The 25,031-nt window shown below is 39.6% G+C and overlaps 1 protein-coding gene across 1 annotated transcript; it reads left to right on the forward strand.

Annotated features, from left to right (window-relative positions):
- The first annotated feature begins 140 nt into the window (after window positions 1-140).
- Window positions 141-20,809, forward strand: LOC144628500 (CUB domain-containing protein 2-like). Its single transcript, XM_078486609.1, has 12 exons — window positions 141-185; window positions 428-505; window positions 3,660-3,791; window positions 4,006-4,162; window positions 4,579-4,754; window positions 7,191-7,356; window positions 11,458-11,633; window positions 11,865-12,030; window positions 13,016-13,182; window positions 17,858-17,975; window positions 18,696-18,767; window positions 19,626-20,809. Exons 3-12 carry the CDS (start codon window positions 3,701-3,703, stop codon window positions 19,753-19,755), a joined length of 1,419 nt encoding a protein of 472 aa, XP_078342735.1. The 5' UTR covers window positions 141-185; window positions 428-505; window positions 3,660-3,700; the 3' UTR covers window positions 19,756-20,809.
- Window positions 20,810-25,031: the final 4,222 nt, after the last annotated feature.

Consider the following 25,031-nt stretch of genomic DNA (forward strand, 5'->3'; position numbering starts at 1 on the left):
AACCGCAATAAACAATAAATCCTGCTGGGTCTTTGAAGCTTTCGAATCTTTACTCCCCGCTGTGTTTTTAATGCAAGTTGGAATAAATCGGTCCCCAGCTGCATTTGACTCGGGGCTTTTTCCCTTTTTGACTTATGCAGGTCGCTACGCCAAATGAAATCACGAAAGCAGAACGATAAGCTCAGGTATAAATGTAGAAATATAGCATAATAGTATTAAGTTCGTCTTCCTTTTTTCACTTTTTAATATAATTTTTTAAACAATCGTTTGGGAAGAAATTAGCGTTCTTTAGAGTTTTCTTTTTGCCACCTTGCCGCCTTGTACTTTTATTTAAGCCCGACTGCTGTCGCAATTGTCGAAGAAAAATATTGACACGGCATTATCTAGAGCTGTCTCGATATACTCACACGTAGATTCTTATTGTCAGTTTTATTCACATAGGACTCAGAAAGATCATCAATTGTCATCCTCACTATAGGAAGAGCGAAACACGAAGGCTGAAGGGGTAAGACATACAACATGATTAATATCCGTGAAACCATAAAAATGAAAACTGGGCCAACGAAATTTTTTCCATTTTTTTTTGTTAGTAGTATTTTATTAGCGTTTTTGTACACCGATATTTTTTTGCCGCTCTTTTGGTACTATGAGAGTGTTGAAAAGAGTGAGTGACAAACAAAATGTCGAGAAAACTCCGAGTGGGACAATTGACGGTTGACTAGCTGTTTGCCTGTCGCGCGAAGCCAGGGAAGGATCCAATTAGCATTCAAATGTTGAATCGAGTCGTCGTTCAAGGCAAAGTTAAAAAAAATGTTTCTCGTCCGCACCCGCTTCATTTTTTGGCAGAACGCTTCTTTTTTTTTTTTTAATATTTTTGTATTGCGAAAGTTGGAACGAACGTACAAAAATTAACAGGCGTTATTCCTCAATTAAGTACAAAGAAAATTTTGTAAGACGTGGCTTTTGTCTGCGTTTTAATACGATATCAGGCCAAAATTTTAAAGCCTCGGCACGCTAGGTCCGTACTGGAGATCAGGATTTATTTTGCAAGTTGCTTCTTGAGAATTTGACGATGGAGGAAATAACAAATAACAAAAAAAAGCCCGTCCGCCCGCTCTCTTTTTTATAAAAATCCGGATGAGAAACATTTTTTTCTTTTACTTGGCCTAAACATTGAATTACCCATTTCAAGAATGGAATACTTTAGAAGAGAATGGGGCTCAAGTAACATTAGAGAATTAATTTATTTAATCTTGATAGAAACAATTGAAGTGTTTTGACTTTTATTTGTGAATGATTTGATTTTCAGTGAAACATGCCCTCTGAGGTGAAAAAACCAAACCTTCATTTTACTGAATCTCACTGACCATGTTCTTTTACCAGAAATAGCTTCTAGACTAAAATTGTTTTCAAATGTAAAATTTCGAATACGAAATTGCCAAACAACCATAGCAATAGTTTTACTATCAGTATGTGTTTTTTTCAATTTCTATTCCAAAAACCAAACTGACCAATAGAAAGAAAATGTGTTTATTGAGCATTGATCTCTTTGTCTGTTTTTCTTTTTTACTTAAACGAAATTCTAAATTCTTTTTTTTTGCAACCAAAGACTAAAACAATTCATAAATAAGTTACTTTCTGAGCCTTTAAGCGCGAAATACAGCAAATTAAAACCTACGAAGATTTCCGAAGGCTCCACGAAAACGTTTCTACATGACCGTGCGAAGGAATGGAATGAGTTTTGAGTTTGGTGAGAATATTTAAACCACCGAATTGAAATTCTTATTATGGAAGTTTGACAAGCTATATCAACGAACTAAAATTGCTAATGATGATAAAAATATTTTAGCTAGTTCTAATCCGTTTTTAACCAGTGCAAAATCCTTTTTCCAACGTAATTGAGATACCTCGCGATCTAACGCACATCGACAGTGACGTCATAATTGGTGTTTTTGCAACCCCGCTGGTGTTTACGACAATAGGCGATTTGCATGATGGTGTCACTTGACTACAACTACCAGAATCCCCCATTTTGTCTTTTGTCATTCTAATAAGAGCAATTGTTTTTCAAACCCCACTGTGGGTTCAAAATTTGAATAACACAGGAAAAGCGAAATGAATTCTGGTATTTGTAGTCAAATGACGACATCGTGCAAATGTGCTATTTCCGTTAGTTTTCAAGAGAGCTCTACAATTATACAAGCCAGAAATATGCATGTTTTAACTTGAAATTTCTCTGCAGTACAAAGTCCAATTACTTTGGAACGTCGGAATATGTTTATTTGATTCTTCATTAGCACTTTGGTTTAAAATAAAAAAAGAGTAGAAATTTCGGTTCATTTGACCTTTAATTCGAGAGTATACGACCGTGTACTTTGCGGACGCCTTCCACGATGGGGATTCTTTGCACAGTTCCTCATTTTTGATGCAATGAAACTGAAATTTTACATTAATATAGAACTCAATATTCTCTTAAAAGTAACCTTTTCCTTTTTTCAAATTTTAGCACTTTTAGCGGGAAAATAACATCATTCATTTATTCAATGACGCTTTCTGAAAGAACTGGAATCAATTCCAAAATATGTTGAACCAATAAAAAGTTATGGTACTCTGAATTTTTAATTTGTTCTATTTTTAATAACAAAAATGCCGGGAAATTCAAAATTCAACGTGCTATGACTTTTGATTGGGTTTTGATTTGATTGATTTTTCAGTTTTGAGATCCTCGTGTCACGTTCTTTCGAGAAACTTTCATTGAAAAGACCATAATACCAAAAACAATTTTTCGCGCTTAATGAATTACGTCACTTTCCCGCCAAAATGAAACTCCTTTCACAAAAACGCTACTTTGAAAGTTTCACAAGCTGTAAAGATTGTATTTGACATTGCCCGTGGCATCTGCGACCCCAAAGCTTAAATTTGCTGCCCTCCGACGACTAAAAAACAACCCAAAAAGCACCATGAAGCAGGATCGTCTGAATGGCCTAGTTATGCGCGCATTGTCACAAATCGATTACAGACACACCGGACGCAGTTAAGATTGCAAAGAGGTCAACTACCTATAACTAGGGGGTATGCCTCCCCTCGGGGGGGGGGGGGGGTGGCGCTTGGCTTGGTGTACGGCGAGCCCACCACGCTTCAAAATGCTCTGCCGCCTTTGCTATTTAATTACATTTTTGATTTTATTTCCGTGTTTTCTAAAAATTAAATAGGTTATTGTATTGTGCACTACTTTAGCTCTATTTCTTCGACGGTTAAACCATTTTGTTCTTTCTAGTTTTTTTCCATCGGTTTTTCTTGTAGTTGTGACTACTTGAATCTGAATCTGAGTTGTAACTACTTGAATCTTTCAAAAGAGATTTAAAAGGTGGGGAAGATTTAAAAGGTGGGGAAATCTTTGTTTCTAGATTTCTTAAATTAAAGGACGTTGAAGACATACTGAGCCGTATGGTTCAGCGAGAAAAATGTCGGGGCAAGAAATGTTTACCTTAGCTGCATATCCAAACATATCCATGCTGCATATCCAAGCACCCCAATGCAGTTGGCCTCAGGCCTCCAAAGATTTAGCTGTTTCCTAACGTCCTAAAAATCACATAAATAGTACTAAGCATGGTATTGTTTAGAAGAATTCCCTTTTCTACAGCTCTCTCGATTTGCAGGAATGCGAGCTTGAGACGAAAGCTCATCCATTGGTGTGTTAATGAACGAAACATACTTCAGAATCATGACAGTGGTTGTGTTACTGATCATATTCATGTGCAGCGAAATGGACGATGCACTAGCAACACAAGGTGAGTGAAACGTGGGCCGTTTATATCAATTAATCCCGCTACAATGACAACAAAATGCGCGACAGAAAATTAACAAGATAGTCTAAGTAATCTCAAAGGAACAGCGCGTGGTGAAGAAGGAAGGTCGGTAAGGAAAGCAAAACTAACTTTCGTTTCCAGTGATGCATCACATTAAGGTTCAGTATTAAAACTTTTTTCTTTTTTGGCTCAACAGAATGTGGTTCCGTGGTAAACAATACACTGACAAGTCCTGGATATCCAAATAGCTACCCAAACAATTTGTTTTGTAACTACTCGGTCCCTATTCCACACGGCATGGCGATGAAGATTTACTTTCACGATTTTGACGTCGAGCATCATCCATCATGCATGTAAGTAATATTTCAGGACCCTTAGAGGATTTAACTTATTATTCTACTAAAAATTATTTAAAATTAAAGGAATCTTTTTACCCTGTACAAGAAAAATATGAGCAAGGACGGCTTCAACTGAACGACACATAACCCGTGAATAGGCTCGACATTTGAACTTACCTAAGATTGTCTATTAAAATACTTAACCCTAAGGCATTTACGAAAAGAGTAACTAATCCTTATACAATATTTTTAGAAATTCCACTAAAACGGACAAATCCTCCACTAGGGCAGATAATTAAAAAAAAGGTTGATAGGTGCATAAAATGGAAATAAGTGTTTTTGCGAATAACAATCGACTCAAACTGGAAATGAGGCCTTTTTTAACATATGTCATATGTTACGAAACTGAATTTCTGTTTCTTTTAATAAAGCTATGACTACTTGGAGATTAGTAACGAGAACGGTGAGGCATTTGGTGTGTTCTGCGGCTGGCGCAATGAAACTCTCATAATTGAGATTGGCGGCCAGGCTCGCCTAACATTCCATTCAGACTCTGAGGTACAAGGAAAAGGATTCAATTTATCTTTTGCTGCTGTTCCAATACCTGGTAAGTATAATCAGAATAATATTTAACAGTAGGCTCAAGTTTTGTATGGGAGGGGGGGGGGGGGGGGGTGGATGCCACTCTCCCTAGAGATTTACTCTGTAATAGCAATACTCCGTTGCGGATATTTTGATGAACCTTCTCTCTGTCAAAAGGTAAGGAAGCAGTTATAAGTAATCTTATTACAGACTATTAATTTCATGTATATGTATTCTCTTAAATTGTTGTTGTGTCATTTCCTGAATTTTTTGATAGTTAGTCTCATGTTAAGTTCTGAACCTTCTCTAAGTTTCAATATTTTGTTGTGTGGTACATCATTTATGTGTTATTACTTGTCATAGCCATCATTTGTGTGGTTTTCATTTTTTAATATTTTTATATCCATATGTAATAATAACTTTATAGACTTCCCTAATAGTGTGCATTTTCTTTTTCTTTCCTTTTATGTGTGAATCTATGCTAATGTCAACTGGCTGCCTGGCTTCACTAGCCTCTATGGTTATTCCAGTCAGCCAGTTCTCTTAATCTATTTAATTTTCTCTTTGTATTAATTTTTTTCATATAAGTGCAAGAGTAAATTAAAGGTTGTTGATGCAGCGTGTTGAACAGGCGGTTTAGTGCGGCAGAGAGCAGAGCGCGATGCTCAAAGCGTGAAGCACAAGATCGGAGCAACGAAGAATGAGCCGACAGTAGTAACACATGTTTTTATGCTATTCTAATCGTACGCCTAGCACACGTTTTTTGTTTTCTGATTAGCAACCTTAAACTCCATGAAATCCCTTAATTTTTCTTGGGAAAAACGGAACAGTGTCTTTTAGTAGCTTGGGCTACCTGTGGTTCGCCTATGATGAAAATAAACATGCTCACTGATTAGTTTCCTTTTGGTATTTTTTTCCTTTGAATAAAAACATATTTTTATTTCATGTTTGGAGCATTTCGCTTTTTTCCCTTCATGTCTGCCAAACAGTTTTGTGAAAGTGGCCTAAAAATTGCAAACATATGTTTTGCCTTGGTGTGCAAGTAACTTTTTAAGAATTTTTATATCAGCAACGTTTTGTAATTAAAAAAGTGAACTTTTGTAGCTTGTTCGGTCTCCATTCAGTGTTGAATAAATGATCATGTTGTTCATTTTCATTTTTTTATATCTTCATAGGGAACTTACGCTAGTCAAAACATCAACAATTTATAACGATTCACAGCTTTTCGTGGGCTTTTCGAGTGAAAAAGATGAACAACTTGCTATCAACTAATTAACTATGAATCAAAAGAGAACTGGCCCAGGGATGCAAAATAACGTTTGAGTCATGCTTTTTAACTCTAGGGGATTTCTTCCAAACACCAAATGAAATTCTTGTTTTCCTGTGTGTTTAATTTTTGTTGATTAAATGAAACACGAAGATTCTCAGTTTTTCGAGTCTGATTGGTTAAAATAGCAAAGTTTTGTTTTCTCAGGAAGATTTAAATATCAATGGTTCCATGCGTGTGAAATGCGAAAAAAGGCGGTTTTTGCGTTTGATGTTTCTCGACGGTTTTTTTTTTTTTGCATTTTCAGCCAAACAAAATCATTGGAGTTATTTTACTTAGCATAATTTGCAAGGTTTACTTTAGCCAGACTGGTCACCGTTATCACTTTTTTTTTGTTTTGATGTCCAGCAAACTGCAAAGGAGCAAAAAAATGCAAAAAGCTATTGTGTTTTATGCACGGTGAAGACCATAACAAGCGAACTAAGCAGTGAACTTTGTCAAGTTATTCACTATGACCTTAGCAACTGTTCGATAGCTACTGCGCACACTCGGTTGCCCGGCACCGCTATGATCTTGTGGAACACAGCGGTTGATGATGCCCAAATTGTTAGTGCGTCATCTAGAATGGCGAACAAAACCACTAAAAATGTATTCGAATGTGAAATCGAAATAAAACTGACGTTTAATTCCAAGCCAAAAAATCGAAATATCAGCGGTCTGGTTCAGAATTTTTAGTCGTCTCACGCTGTTTTGTTTTAGAAGACGGCAAAGAAATTTGACAAGAGTTATAAAGCACGTGCACAGCTATTTTCCTGCTCATTTATCCTTTTGTTTTCTAAACAATGGTTGTTTCCCATAGTGGTTAGCTAATGTTCCCCATTGGATTGCGCTCGCAGAATTGAAAAAGCATTGACCGCTGTTCACGAGGACAGATTTGCAAGTCCTTTTACGGATTTCCCTACCACCCCCCCCCCCCCCCCCCCTCTAAAGAAAGAAAATATTAACAAATCAATAAAATCCAAGGTTGGATTTCGTAATTGAATCACACTGCAGAGAAATAGTTTGGTGCGTCAACATCCGTTTTTGGATTTCGTGTTTTTTTTTTTGAGAAACCCGAAATCAGGATTTTAAAATCGAAAGCCAGATTTCTTAATCAAATGCACCCTCAGGTTTGATTTGTTTCCACTGTTGCAGAGAAGATTAAATGTGGTTCCATAGTGAACAATACATTGTCAAGTCCTGGACATCCAGCCAACTACCAACCCAATATGGATTGTTATTATTCCGTTCGCATTCCATACGGCATGGCGTTGAAAATCACATTTTATGAATTTGACGTGGAGTTTGATCAATACTGCCGGTAAGTACAAACAATTGCAAAGCTTTGATTATCATAAATGTTATATAAAACGTGCAGAAAATGTGCACAGTGGGCCACGTGGGACCGGTCCATCAACCACCCAATGGGTAATCCATAATTTTCAAAGACAAAGTATCCCTAGCCTGTCTCTGTTAGTGACAGGCTGTGGACGACGGCTATAGTAAAAGTATGGTGTTCAATATAATTATTTTACTTTCTAGTTAACAGTAGCTACTATCCCTGGACAAACCTGACAGAAATACATGGCGAAGCTACAAAAATATATCCGATTAAAAATGAGTTTGAATTCAACTCAATAAACGCCATATGCGAACTATTTGAGAAGCTCCTCGCTACCTCTATTTACATTCCAACCAGGTTGTGGGAGTTGAAAGATTTTAACATAACTATGGGAGGGAAGGGGAACACAATACTGTTAACCCTTACTACACGTTTGGCATAAGTACCTTATGTGTGGTCCTGATTATACGGTTTGCGACTATTGCGTTTTTCGCCGCAGTCCATATTTAGTTTTTCTTTTTTTGGCGCTCTATTACTGGCGACTACTGATGGGGCACTGAAGCACGCGGAGTTTTTGTGCTCTTCTCAGTTACCGATCGCCATATTTTTATTTCCAAGCAACTCATTTCGATATAACTAAAACGAAAAGGACTGACCTATAGTCCCGAGCCAATAGCGGAGCTTCAGCGCGCGGAGCGCGCCTCTGGAGCAAAGGCTCGTGTGTATACCGAGAAAATACAAGTGACTCGTGGGATATTCCACAGTATACCACTCGAAAGCGTTGCATAACTAGTATGTATCTTTCATTTGGACATCCATGTTATGGTCAGTAGACAGCTGTCAAAACAAGGTATCCGCTGAGCAGTACCACATGACCATATTGCGGGCTCAGGTGCACAGTTCATCGAGGCCATGTGTTTTTGAAGCAGACCGCTGACCAGGTTATAGCTTTCCATTGAATCGCGGGCTCAAATTAAACTTTCTTTTGTCTAGCGTAATGACAGGATTTGTAAGCACGATTTCTACCAATACGATTGGTGTTAACAATTAATTTCGGCTATGGTTCTTTCTTGAGTAGTATACGTTTAATGGTGGGATGGTGGTGGATGGAACCGCCTCTAACGTTTTCGTTCTGTTAATGCACAGCGAAATTATTTTGCACTGAGTTGAACGTCCTTAGCCTACTCTACAAGATGGATGTTTTATTTTTTGTTGGCTGTGACGTCATTGAAGCCGACATATTGGATCCGCCGTTCTGGATTTACGTATTTTCTTAGAAAGTCCGAAAATAACGAAAATTGATTCAAAATTTAGACACGAATTTCGTTTAAAACAGAAAGTACGGCAGCTTTTGAGCAACTTTTCAGATTTGGAGCAACTTTTAGTCTTTCGAGCAAATTTTCGGATTTTGTGCATCTTTTTACCTTTTTGAATAACTTTCTTGCTTTTTTAAGGCAATTTATAACGAAAAACCGCCTAGTTCTAATTTAAAGCATCAGTTGCTTTTATGCATGATTTTGCGTAAAATACCTTTTGTAAACAAAAAACACTATTCCCCTGGTCGTCTGCCTGTGGTAGCAGCCGAAGGTGGTCAGCGGATATGCTGAAAAATTCAAAATGGCGGAACCGAGGGATTATTCAAGCTCGAGTGAAGATGATGAATACTAAGATCCTTTAGAAGTAGCGGCTAGTGCTGGAGCTATATTAAATACTCCAGAAAAGGCCAGTATCTCTCGAAAAAGAAAAGTGCAGATTAATCCAGCCGGAAAGAAGAGAAATGTGCGTGGATCAGTCGATCCAAATTTTTCATTTAGTATCAAAGAATTTATTTCTTTGCAAACATTTAGTTTCATAGCGAATATTTGGCAAAATTTAATAACATAAGATTAACTTAGCCGTGACATAGTCCCTTAAAGTTGTTAATCAATCTCTTACACTAACAAATTGAAAGCAATTTTTGAGCGACTTTTGGATTTTGGGGTAGCTTTTGAGCAATTTTTTGAGAAAATTGGAGCAACTTGTGGACAGCCCTAATCATGGGCAAATAGTTGATAACAATTTTTTCGCTAGGGGTGAATGAACAGCTACCGAAAGTTTCGGCGTCGTAGAGTAAGTATCATTTTCAAAATTTCCAAAAAAACTCAATGGCATCCACCATCCACCATCCTCCTACCCCACCCTCTTCCTCTTCGTTCTCGTACGCCTGAGGGTAATTATGCTAAGATTACCGAGCTGGTTTTCGAGCTATAAGCTTCTTAAGCTTAACCCTATTCAGACCGGGGGGGGGGGGGGGCTTTTGAGGCCCGCGCTGACTTTGAACTTTTATAACTTTTTTAAGATTTAACCAAACACTGCTAAACTTTCTGAGTTTTCCTAAAATTTATCTGGCAACAAATTGGTAGGGTTAGATGATGTGTCAGGAACTTGACATCACCATGGCAACGGCATTTTGACAGGCATGTTTTCCCAAATTTGTAATTTTGCGTGTTTCTGTTAATAAAAATCAACTTAAATTGCATTATTTTTACATTTTTACGGGTTTAAAGCACATTTTTATTCATTTTGAGTACTTTGCAATGATTTTGGGTGGTTTTCTGGCATTTTGGAAAGATTTTGAAATCCAAGATGGCGGATCCAAGATGGCGGCTATTTTGACATCATGATGTAATTGTCACGTGATGTGACGTCACCATCCCACGTGACGTATACCAAAAGAAAGAGTTTCGGACGTACAATACATCCTATAAGTTTCATGGTGATTGATTAAATATTCTGGAAGTTACATAGGGGGGGCTTCCGAAGCCCCCCCCCCCCCCGGTCTGAGAAGGTCCAAAAAAGCCCGGTCTGAATAGGGTTAAATCGAGGGTGTTTATTATCAGTTTATAACATAGAGGACAAAATTTCTCAATTTTAGTAATTTCCCGACAAAAAATTACTTGATCCTGATTGGATAAGCAGAAAAAATCATCTTTTCAAATTGGCCAAGCGCGCTGCACTTGCATGGATTCTTGACGGCTGGATTTTGAGCGGATTTTTCAAACACAACCCTCGCTTGTACGTCGCTTCGGAATAAGACTTCAGTTTCCAGAGTTATTTGATGAAAGAAGGAATGGAAACCGGGTGATATCTTGAAACAAAATGTAGAAAGCTGAATATCAGGAAACAGATGATTACTTCAACTGAAAACAAAAAAACTTGCATCAACTGGACACGCGACGAAATTCATTCATGGCGGCCAACTGACTTCTTCGTTTCACTTCTGTCAAATGCGGGTTAATAACATGCAAGCCGGCCAGAGAAAAGAGCTCAGAGTTCGTCCAGAAAAGGAAGATGGTCATACTTATACAGGGGAAATTGTTTGGACTCATCGTTAGCTGTTTATCGATGTCCGAGAATTGGCTTTTTATCATCCTACAGGGGAAAGATTCAAACCTTTCAAACAGTTGAATAAAATTACGTTTTATTTGCCATATTGAATGAAGGTTTGTTTCTTCTTTTATTCTCAGGACTTACATTAAGAATTAAGCTCACAAAAGCTCACTTGTCGACGTTATTTTGTTCTAAGCGAAAGGGTATGCTTGATCTTGTCGTTTTTCTGTGTGATTTTACGAAGTCATCTTTGTTCCGCCTGCTAAATTTAGCTTCCCCCCTTGAAGAATTTCCGAAAATCTTGCTCTCTATGTCATAAACTAGTAATCACACGTAAAATTAAGAATAAAATATCACTTATGTTTTCAGAAGTTGCAGAAATTGCCCTCGTCGCTCATTAATCCTTAATTTTACTCGGCCCCATGCGATAAACTATACTTATACTGTTGCTATATATGATAATCCGTTATGTCAAGAAGATGACCACAACTTCTTCACCAATAATTTGGTGTCATCTTTACAGCACCATGCGATAAAATACAGCAGTACCGTCGCATCAAAGTATAGGTACTGGGAACTAATGAAGGTCACCTTGAGCATCCATGCTCATTTATCGATGGATACTCAGGATAGAAAGAGGACTGAAACGGAAATCCCAACAACGTTATGACTGTTTGTCCCATTTTCATTCTGAAACTTTTTGCTGTTAAGGTATGACTACTTGGAGATTATAAATGATGAGGGTATGTCATTTGGTAAATACTGTGGTGAGATTAATAACAAGGAAATCAATGTAACTGGAATGCTGGCACAGCTACAATTCCATTCAGACAGTGACACACAGAAAGGAGGATTCCTGTTATTGTTTAGTTTTGTCCCACTTCCCGGTAAGTGCAATACATATATGCTGTTGCATTTAAATCAATAAAAACGCACTGGAATAATGCTTAAGGGGATCAGGGGTTAAAAGGATTAATATTTCGACCTCTGGTCGATATTCTCCTATAACGGCCCTCGCGAATGGGCCATACTTTATATATTTAATGTATGTAATGTGATGTATAAAATACCGTCTGTATTCAATATAATTGAGCTTTGATTTGTATTCACTGTTGCAGAGAAGATAAAATGTGGTTCCATAGTAAACAATACATTGACAAGTCCTGGGTATCCGGACAAATACTTAAACAATATGGACTGTAATTATTCGGTTCCCATTCCACACGGCATGGCCTTAAAAATCACCTTTGATGAATTTGACGTGGAGTTTGATCGAAACTGCGAGTAAGTTAATTCAAAATTGTGACTATCATAGATATTATATAAGACGTACAGAAAACATGCACAGCGACAACCAAAGTTTTATCAGAGTCAGAAATCTTATCAGAAACGATGGAAATATTAATACATTCCTTTTTCAGCCAATAGGGAGGCGAGGTGGCCTTATGGTTAGCACGCCGGCAGTGCGGATCGCATGGTCCGGGTTCGAGCCCTGGCCAGGGTCGTTGTGTTGTGTTGTTGGGCAAGACGCTTTACTCCCATAGTGCCTCGCTCCACTAAGGTGTATAAAATGGGTACCGGCGAAATAATGTTGGGGGGTAACCCTGCGATGGACTAGCATGCAATCCAGGGGCGAGTAGAAATATTCCTGGCCGTTTAATGAAATCGAAACCGGGATAAGCTCCGGCAGTATGGGCCACTTGGCTCGAGGCTTCCCTTTCAGCCAATAAAATTAAATAAATTACGTCATAAATTACGTCACGTCACATTATGTCAAAATAACACCAAAGGAACAATAGTTACTACGATTACTGTATACATCATCTTTTTTAGTTTGGTGAACAAAGAATTAGCTGCTTTAAAATTTTATAGAAGGTAACATAGCCCCCGTCCGCCCTCTCAGATGGTTTCATAAAAGCCCGATGTGAATTAGGGTTAAAGTCAAGCCAAACAGGTCAGTCCTGAACTTTATTTTGCAGCGGTGGTTTGTATAGAGAAGCTGGGCTGAAAGTATAACAAACTAAGTTGTAGGCACTTGCGTCCTTTAATCATCTCTTTAATGTAATGCTTTAGATGAAAGCAACGCTATAGATAGAAGACCTCATATAAGAGCGGTGTTCGCAAAGTTTGATACGTAAACAACACTTCGCAACATGTGCAAACAACCCTCGGATGTTGCAAGTTTACTAAGTGCGTTATTATGTCTGTTTCCAAAAGAAGTGATCTGTAGCAACTGTAAAGCCTATATAGGATATATTTCTTTTTACAGATATGACTACTTCAGAACTACAAACGAAAGAAAAGATCAAATTAGCAAGTTCTGTGGTAGGAGATCTGGAAAGGAAGTTGTCGTGACTGGAAACTACGCTCTGCTTAAATTTCACTCAGACTACATCACTGAAGCAAGAGGATTTAGATTATTTTTGACGTTTTTATGTAAGTTAAAACAGAACGCGGTTTCAAACATATTGGACAGAAAAAGAGTGAGACAGACATAAAGACAGACAGACAGACAGACAGACAGACAGACAGACAGAGACAGACGAACAGGCAGGTACATAGAAACCGACTGTCGTTCATACTAACAAAATACAAAAAAGTAATGATAATAAAATAAATTAAATAACAAAGGGCGCTATTATTGTCATGAGGAAAGTAATGCCTGTTGTTTTCGATTAATTCATATTGTGGAGTCCTGGGACTAGTAGAGTCGTCACGTGACAAGAGGACCGTGTACGATCGAGTTAGTTGAGTTCTTGCCATGTGAGTGTTGTAACTCGGAGTTTACACACTGTTTTCTGTATTAAATACACCACATTTTTGGCAACGAGGAACGTGATCGAATACCACGACCAGGTAGACTAGAGTGAAGCGAAGTCTACACGGAAAATGCCTACATTTGGGAAATTAGACGAATACAACGAAACGGAAGATTGGCGCCATTACACTGAGCGTGTAAATCACTTTTTTGAAGCAAACGAGATAACCGATCCGGACAAAAAAAGATCCATTTTCCTGGTTAGCGGGGGAGCCAAAACCTACAAGCTTATACGAAGTCTGGTCGCTCCGGAGGACCCGAAGACCAAAACCTATGAGGATTTAGCGAAACTCGCCCAGGAACATTTCATGCCAAAGCCTTCCGCTATTGTACAACGATTCAAGTTTAACACTCGCACTCAACAACCAGGTGAGACAATTGCCATGTTTTTAGCTGAGTTGAGGCACCTGACCGAACACTGTGAATTTGGGGCAACATTAGATGAAATGCTACGTGATCGGCTTGTGTGTGGTGTTCACGACATCAGAATACAGCGTCGTTTACTAGCCGAACCGAAATTAACCCTGAAGCGAGCGCTCGATCTGGCTCTCGCCATTGAGGCCGCAGATAAGGATGCCTCGGAGATACAAAAGGGGGACCCTCAGGAAGGGGATACTTCGCTCAACAAAGTCGATTTTAAAGTGGAAAAGGGTGGCGAAGTTAATTGTTATCGCTGTGGCGGTAATCACTACCCCAAAAGCTGTCATTTTAAGGATGCGAAATGTTATGCTTGTGGAAAGTTGGGTCACCTATCTCGAGTGTGCCAGAACAAAAAGAAAGGGAAACTACCACCTCCTAGTACTAATAAGAAGTCAGACACCCCACAGGATGCCCATCTCCTAGAGAGGGGAGAGGAGGCAATGGGGAGAGAACAGGGTGTGGGTGCATATTCTTTGTTTACCCTTGGCGGTAAACGACCTTTGCCATACAAAGTACAACTTAGTGTTGGTGGGCAAGCACTAGAAATGGAAGTTGACACAGGGGCTTCATTGTCAGTGATAAGTGAAGGCACCTACAAACACCTTGTCTCACAAAACGGGGCACCGCCACTGGAGAAATCAGGAATTGTCCTTCGTACATACACTGGGGAAGAGGTCAAGCCCGAAGGGGTGTGTACAGCTAATGTACATTATGAAGGGGGCGAATACTTCTTGCCATTGTTAGTTGTAAGTGGAGAAGGCCCAGCTCTGTTGGGGAGGAATTGGCTGGAAGAAATTAAGCTAAATTGGCCAAGGATTAAGCAACTTACTTTGCATGACAAGCGACTTGGAGAGATTTTGCAGAAACATGCACAGCTATTTGGGGAGGGTCTGGGGACCCTACAGGGGACAAAGGCCAAGATCCATGCGGACCCCACAGCCACCCCCATTTTCCATAAAGCCAGACCAGTGCCATATGCTCTCAGGGAGAAAATTGAGCAAGACCTGGAAAGACTTGAGAAGGCAGGAACCATTGAACCCGTTCAATATTCCGAGTGGGCCACACCCATTGTCCCAGTTATGAAAAGTGATGGCACAGTAAGAGTCTGTGGAGATTACAAGCTTACCGTCAATAAGGTCTCGAAATTGGATGGCTACCCTATCACCAAGCTCGATGATCTATACACAAAGTTGGCTGGGGGTCAAACGTTTACTGAGTTAGACTTGAGCCATGCTTATGAGCAGATGCTTGTGGATAAGAACTCAAGGGAGTTTTTGACAATTAACACCCATAAAGGCCTTTTTAGATATAACCGCCTCCCGTATGGGGTCTCTTCAGCGCCCGGCATCTTCCAGAGAACCATGGAGGGTTTGCTGCAAGGAATACCTTCGGCAGGAGTCTTGCTAGATAATATCCTCATCACAGGGCCCAGCACGGAAGAGCACCTAGACAACATCGAGAAAGTTTCGGGACGCCTTTCTGATGCCGGCTTGCGGCTCAAAGCTGAAAAGTGCCAATTTATGAAGCCCGCTTTGGAGTTCCTGGGGCATCGCATTGACGCAGAAGGGTTCCATCCAGTTGAAGCAAAGGTGAAGGCCATCAAGGAGGCCCCAACCCCAACCAATCCCTCTGAGCTGAAGTCCTTTCTAGGGATGCTTAACTTCTATGGCAAGTTCATGCCCGACCATCGTCCACCCTGGAGCCACTGCACGAGCTTCTGATGAAAGATATCTGTTGGAAATGGGGTACAGAGCAACAAGAGGCGTTTGATAAGGCCAAGAATCGACTTCAATCATCAGATGTACTCGTGCATTATGATCCTGAGAAAGAGTTGGTGGTATCTTGTGATGCTTCACCCTATGGTATTGGAGCAGTGCTGGCCCATGTTATGAAAGATGGCTCAGAGAAACCAGTTGCATATGCCTCACGAACACTCTCCACAGCAGAGAGGAACTATGGCCACCTAGATAAAGAGGCACTAGCTGTAGTTTATGCCGTGAAGAAGTTCCATCAATTTCTTTTTGGACGTCATTTCAAGGTCTACACAGATCACAAACCACTTTTGGGGCTGCTTAACACTGAACGAGCCACAGCTCTAATGGCCTCAAGTAGGATGCAGCGATGGGCATTGACTTTGCTTGCGTATGAGTATGAGCTTATTTATCGCCCTGGTGAAGAGAATGGAAACGCAGACGCCCTCAGTCGTCTACCCCTTCCAGTTGCTCCAGAGACCACGCCCATCCCAGGGGACATTATACACCTTCTAGAGACCATCAACACCAGCCCAGTGGATGCCACTAAAGTGAAGTTGTGGACAGCCCGTGATCCAGTACTTTCTCAAGTTCTGCAGTTCGTCCTTCACGGATGGCCCATGGCAGTCGAAGAAGAAGCCCTGAAGCCTTATTTTGCTAGAAGAGAGGAATTGAGTGTCCATGCTGGCTGCCTACTTTGTGGATCCCGGGTCGTGATACCCCCACAGGGGAGAGAGGAAGTGTTGAACATACTACATGAGTCCCACCCCGGTATTGTTAGAATGAAAAGCCTAGCTAGGAGCTATGTGTGGTGGCCGAAAATGGACTCACGTTTGGAGGAAAAGGTGAAAAACTGTGTTACCTGCCAAAGCCACCAAAAGAAGCCACCCAGTTCACCGTTGCACCCTTGGGAATGGCCAGGCCGCCCTTGGTCTCTAGTACATGTAGATTATGCCGGTCCTTTTATGCGCAAGATGTTTCTCCTAATTATTGATGCGCATTCTAAATGGATGGATATCCATTGTGTGAATTCTGCCACTTCCTGCGCAACCATTGAAAAGCTGAGGACAACCTTCGCTTCACACGGCCTACCAGAGATTGTAGTGTCAGACAATGGGTCCAATTTTGTTAGCAGCGAGTTCAAGTCATTTCTACAGAAAAATGGCATCAAGCACATTACCTCTGCTCCTTATCACCCATCATCAAATGGCCTCGTAGAACGAGCGGTGCAGACGTTTAAGCAAGGGATGAAGAAGCAAGGTGATGGTACTGTCGAGACCAAGTTAGCTCGGTTCCTATTAAGTTATCGTATTACCCCCCAAAGCACCACGGGTGAGTCTCCTGCTCAGTTACGCTGGGGACGAAGTCTGAGGTCACATCTCGATCTGCTGCGACCAGATGTAGCGGCAAGGGTACATGCAGCACAGTCAAGACAGAAGATACAGCATGATCAGCATAGCCGAATGCGTCAAGTGGAAGTCGGCGATTTAGTGAATGTTCAAAACTACTCCAGAGGCCCCAAGTGGATTCCAGGAACTATCATCCGGGAAACTGGTCCTTTGTCTGCGAGAATTGAGTTTGAAGATGGAACTGTGGTTCGAAGACACCACGATCAACTAGTTGCTCGACCCACAGAAAGTTTCAACCCTGGTGTCACATTACCAATTACTAGCCTATTGCAGCAGGAAGGTGTGGATCCAGAGATAATCGTACCTGATGTAAATGACCCCGAGGTTGCCCATGGAGACAGAGAACTACCCAGTGCAACAATGGTTCGGGACTCGGGGCCAACTACCCCTGTCAGGCGATACCCAGCGAGGAATAGAAACCCCCCGCAGCGTTTTTACTAATGGACTCATTCCCTCCCCCGTGAAAAGTTTTAAGTTTTAGGGCAGAGGCGTTATTTTTTTTTTCTCGTTGACGTCTGTTTTCTTGCTTGTTTAAAAACTTGGGGGGGAGGAATGTGGAGTCCTGGGACTAGTAGAGTCGTCACGTGACAAGAAGGCCGTGTACGATCGAGTTAGTTGAGTTCTTGCCATGTGAGTGTTGTAACTCGGAGTTTACACACTGTTTTCTGTATTAAATACACCACACATATATTAATATACGTTATTTACTTTAGACTGTGGACCTCAATGTTCGTTTAAATGGCATCCATTTGCTGGCCACATACTTTCCTGTTGGAATGTAACTTCATTTTTGGACGTAATCAAATGCTTTCCAAGGACTATACCAACTCTGTACGTGGGTTTTATTAGAAGATAAAAAAAAGATAAAAGTAATGCATTTTACTTGTTTCAAGGCCCCATGATAGCGAAAATAGATACATAGGAAGAAAAATAAACTGATTAATGGAATTTCTGGCGTTTAAGTGAACATGAATAAGCCGGAAATTAAATATTTTTGCGGCACTGGGGCAGTGGGGACTGGGGCTAGCCCAGTCGAAGTGATTATAACGTGGGAAATCATTCAAGGCCGACACCTCGTTTAAGATCAGTTCGTTATTTTTAATTTTGGTTAATTACTTTTAAGTATGTCATTCTTGGTTGTCGAACATGCAGTTTTTCTTATAGTCTATGCGGGTGGGGATGTTTCGAATTGCGAAGCTTGAGTCATGGTTCCTACCCCGATTTCCTACCATGTTTTTCCCCTCCGGGTTTTTTATTTTTTCTGGCAGGTTTTTTCTGGCCTCCGTCTGACAGTAGTATCCTTATGAATTGTCGTTCAGCTCTGTATCATGTTACGTATTGCTTACTTGGAGGTAATAATAAGTTGTAGTATAACGTATTGTTGTAGTCCCGGTGTTCAGCCAAAACCGCCAAAAATAAACATAATGGTTCTGTAAATGTTGTCTACTGCGTGGTGGAGCTAAAATTTAGGTTACTGTTCAGTTCTGTATACCTATAAAAAATGACTACACCTTACGATTAATTGAGAACGTACGTAATGCTTCCTTGCAGAGAAGTGACTTTAAGCAACCTGAAAATTTTACCAGCTGGAGTGTTTTCAAATCTCACAGAACTACGGCATTTGTAAGTATAAATCAAATTGTATACATTATTTCTGCAGCAAGTCATGATAAGTATATCTTTACGGTCTGCCACGAGAAAACATGCCATCAATATTTTATTGTATGCCCCCGGGATTTCTTGATTTTCCTTTTCAATGCTTCTGTTTCTTCTTTGCAGGGATTTGAGTTCAAACAATATTCGAAACATTGCAGGGGATTTATTCTCTCCTCTTCGAAGTTTAACATATCTGTGTGTTACATTTCTTGTTGTTTTTACTGTTATGTGCAGTTTTAGAAATACAATATAAATTTGTCTAACCATTCTCACGCTTGCTAAGATATTTTCATTTATGCACCTCTCTAAACCCTGTCTAAAGCTGACGAGAGGCTTGTTTAAGGAACATTATGTAGAATAATTTATCCCATGGGAATTCCTCACCTAGTTTTTTCTTTCAAATTCTTTTCTTTTTAAAGGGACACTGTTCGGGGATTTTAATGTTTTTCAGTAAAAAGTACTAAAATTGGCGAATAGGTCTTCTCATACAAGAAATGCACCTAATACATCGAGATGGGGATATAAAGTAAATTGTTGTTGAAGGAGGAAGGAAGCCATAATAACTTTTAGGTGTTTTTCCAGTCCACAAGGACAAAACTTGAAAAAATCAGCCTGACATTTTCAAGTTGAGATCTTACGTTCCTGATGGCATCACTAATATCACTTGTTTATCGCTTCAGTACGCTTGCATGGTGATTTTTTTTTTACAAAAAGTGGACCACTATTCGTAGTTTCCATATGTCTTTAGGCTCTCGAGTTTTTGAAGTGAAACTGGTGACAATGTCTCTTTAATAGATGCTAATTGCTTTTCTCTCTTTTTTGTAGGGATTTGAGTTCAAACAGTATTCGAAACATTACAGGGGATTTATTCTCTCCTCTTCAAAGTTTAACATATCTGTCTGTTACATTTCTTGTTGTTTTTACTCTTATATGCAGTTTTAGAAATAAAATCTAAATTTGTCTAACCGTGCTTTCGCTTGCCAAGATATTTTTCATGTATGCACCTTTTTAAACCCTGTCTAAAGCTGACGAGAGGCTTATTTAAGGAACATTATGTAGAATAATTTATTCCATGGGCATTCCTCACCTAGTTTTTTTCTTTTACCGCCATATTCGAATTCTTTTCTTTTTAAAGGCACACTGTTCGGGGATTTTAATGTTTTTCGGTAAAAAGTACTAAAATTGGCGAAAAGGTCTTCTCGTACAAGAAATGTACCTAATACATCAAGATGGAGATATGAAGTAAATTGCTGTTGAAGGAAAAAGGGAGCCATTATAATTTTTGGGTGTTTTTCCAGTCCACAAGGACAAAACTTGAAAAAATCAGCCTGACTTTGTCAAGTTGAAATCTTACCTTCCTGATGGCATCACTTATATCACTTGTTTATTGCTTCAGTACACTTGCATGGTGATTTTTTTTTACAAAAAGTGGACCACTCTTCGTAGTTTCCATATGTTTTTAGGCTCTCGAGTTTTTGAAGTGAAACTGGTGACAATATCTCTTTAATAGATGCCAATTGCTCCTCTCTCTTTTTTGCAGGGATTTGAGTTCAAACAATGTTCGAAACATTACAGGGGATTTATTCTCTCCTCTTCAAAGTTTAACATATCTGTGTGTTACATTTCTTGTTGTGTTTACCCTTATATGCAGTCTTGAAATACAATCTAATTTTTTCTGACCATGCTAACGCTTGCCAAGATATTGACATGTACGCACCTATCTAAACCCTGTCTAAAGCCGACGAGAGGCTTATTAAGGAACAATAAGGTAGAATAATTTTTTTTTTAGAATCCCTCGCCTAGTTTTTTCTTTTACTGTTTTATTCGAATTCTTTTCTTTTTAATAGATGCCAATTGCTTGTTTTCTTTTTTGCAGGGATTTGAGCTCAAACAATATTCGAAGCATTACAGGGAAATTATTCTCTCCTCTTCAAAGTTTGACACATCTGTGCGTCGAATTTCTTGCTATTTTTATTCTTACAACAGAACAGAGCACAGTCGAGGCTTCTTTATTTGTTAACTATAAGAATTTCTCGCCTCGTTATGACCATTTTGCAAATAGTAGTATAATGATGGGGCTAAATTCACACCTTCGACCAAGTAGTCAGTTGTTTTTAACTCTCAAGGGAATATATTTCGCTGGAGCGGTAAATACGGGGTGAATACAGGATGTGCATAGATATCAGACGATACGATAAATGTTACAAATGTACTCTGTACTTCACCAACTGTATGACTCGTGAAACATTGTTTTACACTCTGCGGTTCGTTCAGATAAACAGAATGGGGAGTCTTATCGAGAGAAATGCTTCATATAATAGTGAGTTTGACATCTTTTGATCCCGAGCTCTGATCTATTGAAAGCTAGATAAATAAAGTTCACTTACCAGTCATTGGTTGTGTTGTGTTTTGTGATTTGATGGGTTTTTGAGGCCTTTAATTTCTCGACGGCGGCCGCCATCCCCAACAAAAGTAAAAGAAAGAGTCAAGGTCAGCAACTTCGATGGCCCCCCAAGACCTACAGCCTCCCGAATTGTTTCCAATTTTTTCCACCTCCACGCATCGTTCGCCATCCAGAATCTTGCAAATTAAAGGTAGGTATTTCTGCCAAATATCGATTCAATCGCTTGAATGTAATATGATTAAAAGCTGTGAATCGCCATGGTCAGAGGATATGAGCCAAAGTGGTGGATCATACTTCTGCTTGTGCATCCTCTCTGGCTTGCATTCCTCAGTTTTGAAACATGTCTTTAAAAGTTTCGGATCGAAAATGGCGTTCTGAATTTCGACAGGCTTCTTCAGGCAATTTCACTTCACTGTGTTGATTCTGTTTGGGTGGAATCTGCATAGGTTGTTATCATTTGCCGCTGACTTGCAGAATTCACAATTGCAACATTTCTGGTGTAAAGTGACATTAACCCTCGGACGTCCATAAGGTTTTTTGACATTTTAAGAAGAGGATTTCCTCTACAATGCTGAAACTTTCAGTACCTGTTCATTCATCCCTTGCGGAAATTTTGATATGTAAACCATGTGTCCATGATATTTGTTGTTGCCATGACAACGTCATTGTTACAGGCAGGTCTGGCCAAAAATCGTCAGTTGTAACATTTTTCTTTATTTTTTTCAGTTTTTTTTTTGAGACAGAATCGTAAGATTTGTTTATTTTTTACATTCCATAAGCATTCTGGCATGATTTTATATTATTTTGTTTTTTCTGACTTTTTAAGAAAATGGTAAAATCAAAGATGGCGGATCCAAGATGGCGGCTCTAATGACGACACATGACGTCATATGGCGTAACAGCCAACAAAATTATGTATTTTTGTAGAGTTAGCAAAGGGCTTGCTACTCAATACAAAAAAAAAATTGCTGTGCCTTTATAGAACGAAAACCCTGAGGAGGGGTTCCATCCATTCCCCTTTGTACGATGGTGGGAGTCTGAGTTTACTTGTACGTCCGAGGGTTAACAAGTGTTTTTCTCCCCTGTTATGAAACTACTTCTGGTAAATCAACTTTGTTTTAGAACGAGGGTTGCAAGTAACACTTTTGCGACTGACAAACTCGTGGCCCTCGGACTCTTCATCGAAAAGGAATTTAGCAGTGTTGTTTTTTTTGTTGAGGAAGAAAAACCGGAGAGCCCGGAGGTAAACCCTCGGAGCAAGGACGAGGACCAATAACAAAAATCAACCCCCAAATGACGCTAGTGTAGGCAGTAAAAACATTTTTTGGTTACATAGAAGGCGCAATTTAAAACTATTTTTGTTATTTTCTTGGAGCACTCGAAAGGTCTTTTCATGTCACGCAAAGGTACCAGTGATGTTTGGTATAAAAGAGTTAAAGATTCATTTCTGGCACTGGGAACGTGACACGTGCTGCTACAGTAGCTAAAATCCCTGTGTTAGCTTATTAATCCTTTATTATCTTCATTCGTGTTTTTTTTCTTTTACTTTGACTCAGCCCTCAATGTTGACAGCTTTTCTGCAAACAACCGCTATCAAACCGCTAGTGTTTACACGTTCGTTGTTCCTTGGTTTGACGATTATTTTTTCACAATTTGCATATTGTTTACCCACAATTTTCTCGTCTTTTTACGTCCTCGATCTCGAAGATATTTTTGATTTTTCTTTTACTGTCATACTTGAATAATTTTTTTAATTGATGCTATTTGCTTTTCCCTCTTCTTTGCAGGGATTTGAGATCAAACAATATTCGAAACATTACAGGGGATTTATTCTCTTCTCTTCAAAGTTTAACATATCTGTGCGTTAAATTTCGTGCTGCTTTTATTCTTATACGCAGTCTTAGAAATACAGTCTCAATCTTTCTGACCATACTCACGCTTGGCATGGAAGCACCTCTATTAACCGAGGGTCTGGATTGGGTGAAGGGGGGAGGGGGAGTTCAAATGTCAGTTGTCAGTTAAAATCTTGACCATTTGCCAATTGTCAGTTAATTGACTGTTAATAATAAACCAGGTAGCATAATTATTTCATTTTGACGCAACATTTAGCTAAAAAGGCACATATAGTGTAAATCACACGCGAAATCAATTTTAATGCAAAGATCATTGCAAGTGGCCTTCAATGTTTTTTCAGTCTTTTGAGGTCACTGCACTCCTCCACACAAGTCCGTAGTTTATTTACTGTAAGGGACCTGTCGATGTAACTGCATGCGTAAATCAAGCTAAAGAAGGAAGGAAACGTCCTATTGTAAAATGCATTTGGGTGAGTTGGCTAGTACATAGGGTTTTGGATTTTTTACTACTCGTGATCGCAAGGAAATTAATCGTTACCATGATTACGCAAAATTTAACTACGAAAACTGTAGCAGAATTGTCGAATTGGCAGATTGTCAAGTTGTCAAGGACCTCCAATAGATTGTTAACCGTAGACCGTAGAGAGTGATCACCGTAAATGGAACTTGGAAATTAAACGAAGATTCGATACAGCCTTCATTGACCAGACTGACCAACGAAATCACATAAATAATATTTTTTTGCTCCATAAAAACCAGCGAGAGGCGTAAAAGACCATAGGACGATTATATTTCATCTAGAGACATTCACCACCTGTTTTTTAACGGAGGAATTTTCTTTTTTTTACTTCTTGCAGGTTTCTGGATTCTAACAAGATTGAAAACCTAAATGCCGGTGTATTCTCCACGCTCCCAAGTTTAGAACGGCTGTACGCCTGTAGTGATCTTTACTTATAACTCCTAAGAAGCCACTTCCTTTTACATTTAAGAGGCCGTCTTTCTTAAAAACACCCACTCAAATTCGCGTCAAAAAATAATTTTCCCTGAAACTCTGGCAACTGAAAGACTTTACCAAAACATATTTGGTTTGATTCAAAATGATTTTCAGGCCGCGTTAGGAGCCACTAAATGTTTTGCCCCTTCGGGACCCGCCACAACGTCTGAAAAATTAGAATAAATAGGCATTTTTCGAGCCGCTGTCAAATATTTGCCCCCGCAGGGTTTTGGCCAAGAGGCCAAAACCCGAGGAGGCACACTAGGAGTCCCCGGGTGTATACATACAAGGACAATGAATATTTGTTGAAAAAGTAAGAAATGTGTCTGTAGGTGGGCGAAGCATTCTCGATTTGACGAAACTAGGCGCGCACGGTCGTGACGGGTAATATTTTTGCAAGCGCGCACGGTGGTGTCGGGTACTTGCAACCACGAGGTCGCGTTTGGTCACCTTCGCGTTTCGAGCTTCACCATCTGCTAGCAGCGTTTTGTTTTCCGGTTTTGGCCTACGCGTGTTCACAGATTTGTTCGAGCGGTTTCTCTGCTTTGGTTGTGTTAAGTGATATTTGATGCAAATGTTAGTAATACGTCGAAAGATTTCGAGCAATTGGTTTCGTGTTCTTGGCTACGTGCCGGCTACCTATGTTGCAAGCGTTACATTTGTAAGGTTTGCTTTCGGAGGTTTGTTGTATCGTATACATCTTACAAGTTACAACGAGTAATAAACAAAAGCGTGAAATTTGTCATGTAATTCGTTTCGCTAACAAACTGTCAGATTATTTGATCCAAAGAGTGGGTTGTTTTCTCGAATCTTGTGCCATATTTTGTTACTCGTGGAATTTTTTTAGGCTTTTTGGCCTGGAAATTATTGTAAGTTTATTTTGAATGTTATAAGCCCAGGAATAAGCTTGTGCGTTGTCATCACGAATAATGTGTTATGTGTTATTTCCGCTAGGTGTTATTTACGCGCGCTAGGTAATA

This window comes from Oculina patagonica, chromosome 10 (assembly GCF_052425735.1).
Source record: "Oculina patagonica isolate OP01 chromosome 10, crgOcupat, whole genome shotgun sequence".
In the NCBI taxonomy this organism is placed as follows: domain Eukaryota; kingdom Metazoa; phylum Cnidaria; class Anthozoa; order Scleractinia; family Oculinidae; genus Oculina; species Oculina patagonica.

What these genes read in the sequence shown, in the direction of transcription:
- LOC144628500 (XM_078486609.1), top strand. Translation starts at nt 3,701, where the DNA reads ATGAACGAAACATACTTCAGAATCATGACAGTGGTTGTGTTACTGATC. An exon ending in CGATGCACTAGCAACACAAG is followed by an intron (nt 3,792 to 4,005) that starts GTGAGTGAAACG and finishes TTGGCTCAACAG; the next exon opens with AATGTGGTTCCGTGGTAAAC. An exon ending in TAGTTTTGTCCCACTTCCCG is followed by an intron (nt 11,634 to 11,864) that starts GTAAGTGCAATA and finishes TCACTGTTGCAG; the next exon opens with AGAAGATAAAATGTGGTTCC.